This window comes from Ammodytes marinus (genome assembly GCF_949987685.1).
Source record: "Ammodytes marinus genome assembly, chromosome: 1".
NCBI classification, from domain to species: Eukaryota; Metazoa; Chordata; class Actinopteri; order Uranoscopiformes; family Ammodytidae; genus Ammodytes; species Ammodytes marinus.
The window spans coordinates 32,220,375-32,231,611 of NC_137230.1; the positions used below are offsets into that span (position 1 = coordinate 32,220,375).

The following is an 11,237-nucleotide window of genomic DNA, read 5'->3' on the forward strand; positions in this document are numbered from 1 at the left end:
CCTGGGTAAACAACAACAACAACAACAACAACAACCATTTGCCTAGAGAGCGTTTCCAGGGATGCATGCTGGGTAGGATAAGCGCTGCTCTTCCTCTAGCGTGTCGGAGTGAGCGGTGACCCGGTGTGAATGCGAGCGCTAGGAAAAGTTGAGAGCTATGAACTGTGGGATATGGAGGAGCCTGGCCATCTGGAAACTAAGCAGTTTATGAGAGACTGGGGGGAACACAGAGTACACACACACACACACACAAACTACTTTGTCTCAATTTGTTGCACAGAATGTCACAGATCCAGCGCAGTCGGTGTTGCTAAAAAGCTGGTTTGGAACCGAAAGGACTAAGCTATAAAACTCGGTCAATAAAAAAAGGTTTGACGTAAAGTTATTTACCAAACCTACGAATGGTATAGTGAAATACGAGTACAGAGGAGAAAGAGACTAATTATGTTCATAATGGGCTATGGAAATTCCGTTTAAGTGTACTAAATGAACAGAGTAGAACTGATTATGTACTGTATGTTGAAAACCTATGTAGAAGCAACATACATTGCCTGATTTGAGTTGAAGTCCATAGTACCTACATGAAGTCCTCTTTAATTATAAATGCACACAAAGCTGTATGTATGATGGAGGGCTGAGGGCAGCTTCACTTGTTTACACACTTCAAATTGATCAGTAATGTACTGGCTTGGCAGTATTTGCACTTGGCTCAAACTGGACCGTCCTTAACAACAAGCAGCCACTAATCGCACAAAGTCACACGTCTGGGGGAGCAGACGGACTAGACACTGTATCAAAAGTCTATTACAGCCTATAACACAGTGACGGTATGCATTTGCTTCCTTATATGTGAATATATACAGTATGATTTTCCTTTGCACAACAGGACAGGATGATTTATGGACTGTTTAATTTGATGACACGCAGCAGGTGTGCGCTGTGCTTTAGCTAACAGTTTATTGTGTACAAGTCCTTCTCAGCAAAATCTCATCGGGGAAAATGTGTGCGTGTGTGTAAGAGAGAGAGAGAGAGAGAGAGAGAGAGAGAGAGAGAGAGAGAGAGAGAGAGAGAGAGAGTGTGAGTGAGTGAGTGAGTGAGTGAGTGAGTGAGTGAGTGAGTGAGTGAGTGAGTGAGTGAGTGAGTGAGTGAGTGAGTGAGTGAGTGAGTGAGTGAGTGAGTGAGTGAGTGAGTGAGTGAGTGAGTGAGTGAGTGAGTGAGTGAGTGAGTGAGTGAGTGAGTGAGTGAGTGAGAGTGTGTGTGTGTGTGTGTGTGTGTGTGTGTGTGTGTGTGTGTGTGTGTGTGTGTGTGTGTGTGTGTGGAAATACTTTTAGTGCAGCAATAGCACCACTAACAATGAACCTTTAACTTATGTGACAAACACACTAAACACCATGCTATTGCTTCACAAGTTGATACCCGCATACTGTAATAGAAGTAACTTACACTACAACTCTGATATGGCTGTAGCGTAGTGATCAGTAAACAGGGAGGAATATCAATGAGATCAATTCCAGAACAGTTATATTGTATTACATCCATGCATTGTTCATTTTGAATCCCGTGAGCAGGTGCAGGCAATATGGATACCACATGAGCAAAGCTGACTCTGCCAAAAAATAATGAAACTTACCAGATAAAAAGATAATTACAAAATGCACACTGAGAAACTATTGTTGATGTTGATAGAAAAAAAAGGAAAACTGTGTTAAAATGATCCAATATAATTAAATACAGACTCGACATGCAGCTTTCAAGATGTAAATGCAGACCAGATTCCATTGATCGGACACATTATAATAGATTTTGTTAAATGCAATGTGGAATGAGGAAATATCGTCTTGGAGCATTGGCATCACAACACCTTTGTGTATTTTCTGTCTATGCCATTGCCATTGTTGTGACACACGTCCGTCGGTTTATCTGTGAATATACAGTAAGTAGCATTAACGTTCCCAAATTGAAAGCTTAATTGCTCTGAGGCATTCATTTACTTTTCGCATTTGTTTCAACATGGCAAATTAATTATTGACATAATTGATAGAAAAAAAATTCTCTTCCTAAAATCCATTAACTTTTAGCCTGAGGTCAGACAAAACAGAAGCACCAAAACACAAAATGTGATTATTAAGTGCCCGCTGGCCGTTTAAATTAGAGATTGTGCCAGTAATCAAACTGTGGGCGATAATACACCTAAAAGCACGGAGCAACAGGGTTCAGCTCCGCCCACTTCAATTCATTGTTTAACCAAAAAAATAAATAAATGCAACCCCTTATTATATCATGGTGATTTTTCAAAAAACATCAAAAGATTGTGTTGGACGGTAATAGCTTTGTAAAGCTGTAGAGTTGATGAAGCTAAAGGCATCACTTTCATTGACAGGCCTCATCAATCAAGAATTTGCTCTGTTTTGGTCTACCATATGCTTTCACTTTGTTCCAAATTGTAATGCTTGGGGTTTCCAAACGCAGATTTTTTTTATACAGGGAAATCATTCATTATTTTTTACAATGGCGGCCTGACAAGCGACACAAGCCACTTATAGGAAGGGGGGGAGGAGGAGGGGGGCTAAAATACAATAGACATCAGTTAAAAAAATATATAAACATAACATTTAAAATAACTCAAATTGGCAATGAGAACACAGACAGCAGTCAACAAGCATAACATGAGAAGCGCACAACTACATACAGTCAGAAGGAAGAAACCTTACAAATGTGGCCATTGGGAAATTCTGATGTAGAAAAAGCAACTGCATGGATCGGTGGAAAAAAAAAATGGTTGAGATGGCGATTTTGAAAGATGAAATAGAAATATAAGTTGGTCCAGTTTTCACAAGGCTCCATCACTTCTGGTAGTATTGGATATTTCCCCGGCACTTCTGTCTCCTATACCTTTGGGCTCCATCTCTTTCATGCCCTTCCATCCTCTCTCTCCCTCCCTCTATCTCTTTCTCTCATGTTCCTCTTTCACCAGCATCTTCAATGAAAGTTTGCTGCCACTGTGTCAGACACATCTGCATTGCAGTGCCGAGGGGAAAGGCAACTGCAAGCTCAGAAGAGATGTGTTTGAAAAAGCTTGAGAAAGAGATGCAAAGAGAGAGAGAGAGAGTATGGGAACAAGGCATTCCGACCCGTCATATACCAATATGACAGATGCGTGAGTGACAGAAAAAAAAACATCACTTCACGCATCATTTGGTATATTACACAGGCATTGTTTTATATTCATGTTTTTTTTTGCATCGGAGGGGAAAAACACTCATTTCAAACGTCCAGAATCTAATACAAACACAACCATTTGCCCCTCAAAGTGCTGTCACAGTGAAATCACAGAGAGGGTCATCCACCCGCCCCCCCCCAGCCTCCAGGTTATTAATGGCGTCATCATTTTTCCTCTGCTCACTCTATTTCCCTTCTGATAGTGGGGCCTGCTTCATCGTGTTCTGCCATGTTTCTGTAATTGCTCCAACAGCCTGCCTTATGCTGAGCATATACTTTCTGTGTGTGTGAATGCGTGAGGGTGTGTGTGTGTGTGTGTGTGTGTGTGTGTGAGTGTGCGTGTGCGTGTGTGATCCCATCAAGTGGGCGTGTGCTCGTCTGAGTGTGTGTGTGCGCGTGAGTGAGAGTGTGTGTGCGTGCGTGTGTGTGTGTTGCTCTGTCCCCCCACCCGGGCCGTCTGTGAGTTTGTGGGGCAGAACCGAGCCGCGGGGCGAGCTCCACACGGAGAGTGAAATGACAGCCTCCAGGCCGCCGTTTGGTTGATGACCGTGAAAAGACTCGCGGTTAACGTAAAGTGAGGGACCGGCTGTCACAGCGAGGCAGCGTGTGCTTATGTGCAGCCCCTGACAACAGCACAACAAGCGAGCCCCCACTCTTACAACTAGACTCTGCAGTGCTGCAACAAACAACACAAGGGACAGAGCCCTACAATTCATAACGGCAACCACTTGAGACATCTGAAGTACATATAGCAAGCAACGAGCGAGGAGAGAGGAGCAAGACACAAGCACTACTATTAGTCACAGTCTTTAGGAAGAAATGGCTTTTCTTTACTCAAATTGTCGTTGGCAGGAGCGAAAGCAGAGGGTGTGTTGTTGAATGAAGACAGGGGGGGAGTGAGCCTGCAGGACAGAGAGAGAGAGAGAGAGAGAGACACAGAGAGAGAGAGAGAGAGCAAGAGAGAGAGAGAGAGAAAGCCTAGACTGTCACAGATGCCAGCCAAGGTCAGATAAAGTGAGGAGTAAGTGCTCAGAGAGCTACATGGAGCAAGAGGCCAGCTCTGTGGAGGAGGTGTGAAGGAGTGAGTGACCAAGCGTGAGCCACCGCCACCCGCCTCTACCCATCATTAAATGAAGCCACTTAAAATGGGAAAAGAAGCGCTCCACTCTAAAAAGGTCAATACACGACACTTCTGCAAAAAAAAAAAATTGTGATGGTGTTATTTAGCCATCTGGAGAATAGTTTGGTCTTTGGAGACAAAAAAAAGGTTGGTAATGGTGTGTCTGCAGAACCCTGCATTTTTACTGAACTGGATTGCTTAATCCATCACATTCCCCGCCAGGCTAATATAACAGGTTCCTAAAGTTGAACTGAGAAACAATGAATTACGTGCAAGGATCCTCGCATAGTAAGGAGGGGTGATTACGGAATGGCTTTTGCCATCAATTTTAACCTCTCTGTGCTTAAATCTGACTTTTTTACCCCCTGCCCTCTTGCAATTTTTTTCTTGCCTTCTCTCGCTCTAACTCTGAACACACACACACACACACACACACAAAACGCGTGCCCGCACCCACACACAGTTTATTATGCAGTAACATTACCAGATCCCCCTAGGCAGCTGTGCATCTCTGTATGACTGATGAGGGTAATTTCTCCCAAACAACAGAATGATCACTTTGGTGGTGAGCGCCCCAGACCCTCCCCTCCTTCCCCTCCGTCTTCCCTCTCGCCAGTTTTCTTTTTTAGCTTACTAAAAAAGGCAAGAAAAAAATAAGATGTATGTTACTATGTCTCCTGCAGTGTCTGGAATGGTTCCAGTGGAGATGAATAACTCTTCCATTCATTTGAACTAAAAAATAAATAAATAAAGATTTTTCATACCATGGATCAACTCAATCTATGGATTGTATTCATTCATATTCAGTTTCCACTTCTTGGCCAGTTATCATTGGGGTTTGTGTGTGTGTGTGTGTGTATGTGTGTGTGTGTATGTGTCGGTGAAGTTCCTTATTTTTTTCCTTGATTACCATAGGGATCCAATATAATACACATGCCACTGTGAATTAGCCTCACAGTAAGGACCAGGGCCTGAACCCACAGTGAGCTTATACTGTCTTGTGTACCACTGTGTGTGTGCACCATGGGATATTCTGAGTCCAGAGTAGTTAGGACTTGTCTGGCTCCCTCTCTCTCTCCATCCCTCTCTCTCTCTCTCTCTCTCTCTCTCTCTCTCTATGTTGGCCTCATAGGTTCAGCCTCAGTGGGCTGTCTTTACCTATTCTCCCATCTGTCAGTCACACGCAAAAACAAATCCACCTGTCGACCGGGAGACTGGAGCTTGAACGGGGCAGCGATGCTACAGCTGTCTGGGCCCCGAGTCGAGTCTGAAAGGGGGAGCCAGCCAGCCAGCCAGCCAGCGCCCTCCACTGGTGATGGAAAGCCCATTAAGATGCTTATTACCCCACCTGTCAGACGCATCTCCTCACCTGCACTAGATACGCTAATGAAGACAGTCACTACTAATACAGCATCTTGAACACTAAATGTCATGCCTCTGTGCTTTTTTTGTGGTCCCTGTGTCCTTGATCACAAGGGCTCTCCTCCACCAGCCCTTGTAACAATAGAAACAACCCAAGCGTCGAGAGACATTGGGGGGGTGAGGGGAGGGGGGCATTCTCACAGCGCTACACTTGATTGCCCCCACAATGAAGCTTTTAATGCGGCATTATGTAAATGGTAATGGTCACAAACATCTAATAGGATAAAAAGGCCATAAGTACAGCGCAATTTAATGCTGCTGACTTTCACTGGCTCTTTTGAAGGATGTTTTCAATTATAACCCCGGCGGAGCTAATTTAATTCATTGTTTCGGAGGCTGAAAACGCATTTTTAAAGGTTGACTGGGTCTCTATTTCAGAAACTCAGGTTTAATCAGTCATGTACATTGAACACTGGGAACGTCCTCTAAAAGAGATTGACAAAGTTGCCGGGGATCTGCGTTTTAAAGGGGACACGCCGGTATAGCCCCTGCCCTACCTCTTTTTTTATTTTTGTTGCTCCCTCCCCTCAGATGGCAGGCTTCAGTCGTGGGAAGGGAGGGTGTTCAATCTAAAAACAAGATGAAAAGACCTGCGCCTTTAAGAGGGCTGTCTCCCCTTTCCCTCATGCTCCCCCTCAACCACACAGACACTCCTCCTGTGAGCATTTTTCTGAGGCAGCTCCTGTCCCTTATGTCTCTTTGTGGAGAAACAGAATAGACTTTTCTACCAGAGCATCATCACTGGAGACCAGACAAGAGCTGCAGGGAGGACACCCCCCCCCCCCCCCCTCCACCCCCATGGTTTCAGACCTCCATGCAACCCTGGCCTCAGCTGCTGTGGATGCCCAGATGAGCATGCGAGGAGAGGGGATACGCACTCAAGCTGAAGTAAAAACATCCAAAGACCCAATACAGAGGGTGGAACTTACCAGCTGGACAACTCGAGAGGTCAATGCTTGAGTTGAAGGCGACATGGTGAGCTGATTGAAATCAACTACGCTGGATTGGATCGCTAAGATAAAAAGGTGGAGTCCTCATACGAGCTTTGAGTTTTGTCTTTAGAAAAAGTTTTGTTGAAGAATGATCGAAAAAGTGTTCCGTATCGTTTGCCGCAATTGACGATCAAGGGACTGTATGAAATACAAACGAGGATAAAGAAAAAAAAGAAAGAAGATAATTGAGCTTAGTTTTTTTTTTTTTCAATTAGTTTTAGTCATCTCCACAGCACATTCCTGTGTGGTATAAATGTGATACTGCTCTTTAAAGAACATCTTGGCTGGTCCCGACAGAACTCTTAATTCACACAGCAAGGCGTTTATCTTATTTCTCCAGCTTTTTCTGAGACGGAGCATTAAAGACTTCTTTGATATTGCTCCTGGGGGGGGACGGCTAATATTTCTTATGTGAAGTCTTGAAACTTTACAGCTGTTGACTGGAGGGAGAAGAAAAAGTGCCACCTACATTAAGGAAATGATTTTGAGCCTATTTTCCATGTGTGGAAAGTGTGTGTCTGGACTAAAACTGCAGTAAAGAATCGAAGACTGTCGAAATGTTCACGGGGTGCGGAGTGGTCAATGGCCAGAGCCAGTACCTTACCAGGGACGTTGTGAGGCCCCACCCAGGACTAGAGGTGAGCAGACCCATCCAAATGGACAATTATGGGGTAAACCCGGGGACCTGCTCATTCTACCAGGATCAAACTTACAACACTGCTGCTGTTGCTCAGCCAATAATGATGAACAATGTGTCTAGCCCGCTGAAGCCATCACCACAACCACCACCACAGACACCAGCAGCCCCTCCTGCCGCACTCAAACTAGGGCAGGACGGCTTCAAGAAAGTGTGCCGAACTGAAGAGGACAGCCCCAGTCCCTTTCCAGGACTGGCCTCCGGAGTGCTGGAGATGCGCGTGAAGGAAGGCAGCAAGATCCGCAACTTAATGGGATTTGCAATGGCGCGGATGCAGGGAGACAAAAGCGTGAGCGGGGGTGGCGTGATCGGCGATGGCCTGAGGCAAGTGGTCTTCACCGGGTCGGGCCGTGCCGTCACAAAGACCATCACCTGCGCCGAGATCATGAAGCGAAAAGTGGGCTCTCTGCACCAGCTGACCAAACTGCAGTACAAGGTGGTGAAAGAGGTTTGGGAGAGTTCCCAGGGGGTGACCGAGTCGTCTGAGATGACGGTGCACAGGACGGTGCCCTCCATCAGCATCCTGCTCTCCAAAGACCCCCTGGACCCCCAGGAGCCGGGCTACCAGCCCCCAGAGAGCCTCAGTGCATTGTGGGAGGACAGAGAAGGTGGTGTTGAATCCGCATCGCAGACAGCATGCTGCAAGAGACCTCTCCTCGGACCTTTGCCATACAGCGGTTTCCCCCTCTGTAAGAGAGTGTGTTTGGGAGAAGGGGTCTCGGTCCAAGCTCCCCACTGACTGGCTGGCTGGCTGGCTGAGCGGGTGTCAAACAGTGGAGAGGATTGAATCAAGAGGAGTTCATGTTGCCGCTGCCCTCCACTCAAGCACAATGCTGAGACAATCAGAAACACTCACTCAGACAGAACAGTGTTTTATCTCTCTGAAGAACTGAGTATCAAATCCCAGCCTCCAGAGGTCAGTTTGACTGGGAGCTAAAAAAAGAAAAGAAAAAGCTTGCCTCTGTACATACAGCATTTAAAAAGGGATGTGTTTCTAGGCACGTCCAACAACGGTCTCTCACATCTACCAAATTGTAAAGATGTGTGTGTGGCCGTGCGCAAATATATTTAACAGATTCCCATCCCATTTCACACTGACAAAAATGAAAAAAGCCATGAATAGCAGAGTTTCCAGATTCCTGCTTGCAGTGATCTACCTATAAAACTGTGGATAAAATGTTTCATCTGTTGGTATCATGTTACAATCATCTCTTATCCTACATGTCCACAAGTGTAGGCTTTGAAAAATGCACAAAGTACGACCTAATATCATTAAATGCCAAATCAAATATCAGAAAAAAGCCATTATGATAAATCCAAATACCAATTGTATTTGTCTGATTATGAACTCTGATGAAAACAATATGAAATAAATTGTTTTTGTTTTGTTCTACAATGGAAATTTTGTTTTGTATTTTCATCTGTCTTGCTCACACATCATTGAATTTTCAGAAGCGCTGATCAAACAGAAACTCACAGTGTGCTGATATTTCGATAAGAGTAACGGCAGTGAAATGTGTCCCTGTAGAAAAAAAAAAAAAAAAAAAGCTGATTTAATGACAAAGCGTGTTGATAAGGCACCGCTCCTAAACCAGCCCCCGCCTGACAGATACAGCCCGGGGGCAAAAAAAAATACAGGCACAGATTATCATTAAGATAACAATGTAACATCACACAACACAGTGGAGAAAAGGATTAAAACTAGGCTTGACAGAGCTGCCTCACACACTATACTATGTTCAAAATATGAAACCAGGGGAAACGCACTATACAGCCAACAGGCCTGTATACCTCCCACTATATTTATTGTTTAGTACAGTCCATCTCTTCCGCTATAGTCGACCATTTGTCAAGCAACACAATATGCTGAACAATGTGGTCTACAAAACGAGCCAAGTTTTTTTCACAGTAGCACTTGTAATTGACTGATGAATGAAATGGCTGCACACTTTCTCCGGTTTGGCTTTTGTATGCATTGCCTTTCTGCATGTTCACAGAGTTTAGATAGCATTTTAGTTGCAAAAAAAAAAAAGTAGCACTGAGTAATTTCTGAAGCTTAACTGGATGCTGCAGAAATCTATGACAATTGGATCAAAATTCAACTGTGAGGAGAATGCAGTGGTAGAAAAAATAATTTAAAAAATCAGCTGGGGCGTTATGTATTGCATTTTATGGATTAAGGATTTCTACATTTATTTCTTCAAAAGAGTTGTACTAAACAAGAAAAAATAAATAAACCTTCCAGAGAGTGATTTTTATCAGAAGACTAGAGAACTTTTCCCGCTTAATGGAGCATGTCTTCTGGGGATAATAACTTAGTCGAAGTGGAACCTCGTCTGAAGCTTGTACTGTTGATCTTAATGAAAATCTGCAAACGCAGATGTCGGCCTCCTAGAGTAAATTAATCAAAGTGACTCCTAACTGGGGAGACAATTCTGTCGCAGCTTAAACATGAACAAAAAAAGACAGTTCACGCCTATGGCATCTAGCGTTTTCAAAATTCATCTTCTCAAACAAATACAAATTGTAATATTTCATACAATGGTCATTCGGCACTTTTTTAGCAGTCTATGGTGGAGACATATAGTGATTAACCTCCCTCTCGATCCCATTAAAAGAATCAGAGCACAGCAGAGCACCCAAGGTTGAATAAGAAATGCTGCGAATGCAATACAGCACACGCATGTAGCAAACTGTGCGTCCTCAAGACCCGCTGGAAGGTTATCACTTCACGTCGTTATCACAGAGTTAACAGCTTTCGCCCAAGAGCCTATGGGACAGTCGCTGTGCGATACAGGTCAAAAAGATAAAGCCCACTAGAAGTATATTTAAAAAAAAATCGACCTGCGTCAGTTATCAAGCATTTAGAATTCTGGGCCGAGTGTTAAAAATGCAGTGGGGCTAATTAAGGGGGATAACGCCAGCATGGCGTACCTGAGTGAGAGAACAGATAAAATATACTGACAAAAGCATTATCCCAGAGCCAAATCCAATGTGGCTGGCACGGAATAGCACGGTGGAGGAGTCAACAAAGCGCATTATAAAGTTGTTTAAAAATGTATTTAACTTTAAAAAAAAATTGTTTTACTTTTTTTTTCTTAATCTTACGAAATAGTTATTAAATGATAAAAATCCTTCATAATAAATAACAGCAGTGTGTTCAGACTGGCCATACATCCATCAAAGCCGACACAGCAGTAACCTTATGTTTACAAAAGCCAAGGCACTGGATGATGTGAATAAATTCATTTTGAAGTTAACATAATGAAAGTGTTGGCACTCTATTTTCCCCTTTTCCTCTCTGCAGCAGATGAGAAGAGAGAGAGAGAGAGGTCTATGGGATGGTGTGGGAGTTCGCTATCTCCCAGCCTCCAGATGGCTCCGTCTTCCCTTATCTAGAAGAATGGGTGCTGCCTCAATTTTTCAACTCGCCCCTTATCTGGGAATCCTTTAAATTGAATATTTACCGGGCCTATGTTTTCTGCTTGTGTTGGCCCTCTGAAGTCGGAACATTCCTCTTGCTTGTCGAAGACAGGCCAAAAGGTTTTTTTTTTCCTCGCTCATCCACACACACTCCCCTCCCCTTTGTCTGCCTTGTGTCAAGTAATGGGACAGTGATTGATAGTGTGATTGTCAGCAGAGCATGGAAGGTTAAGCAGTTAAAGCGGAGAAGCAGCAGAGACATTAATGAATGGCCATCGAGGGATTGTGTTCCGACAATAGAAAAAAGGCACAATACGCAAACATGACTTGAGAGACCCGAAGACTAGGCCTCCATTTTGTGTCA

The 11,237-nt window shown here is 44.0% G+C and overlaps 1 protein-coding gene across 1 annotated transcript; it reads left to right on the forward strand.

The window, feature by feature from the left end:
• Positions 1-7,310: 7,310 nt before the first annotated feature.
• On the forward strand, positions 7,311-8,189 carry LOC307251689 (ribonuclease P protein subunit p25-like protein; the record flags this gene model as incomplete). The annotated part of the gene is made up of 1 exon (XM_080029084.1): positions 7,311-8,189. One exon carries the CDS (start codon positions 7,311-7,313, stop codon positions 8,187-8,189), a length of 879 nt encoding a protein of 292 aa, XP_079885210.1.
• Between the last annotated feature and the right edge of the window lie 3,048 nt (positions 8,190-11,237).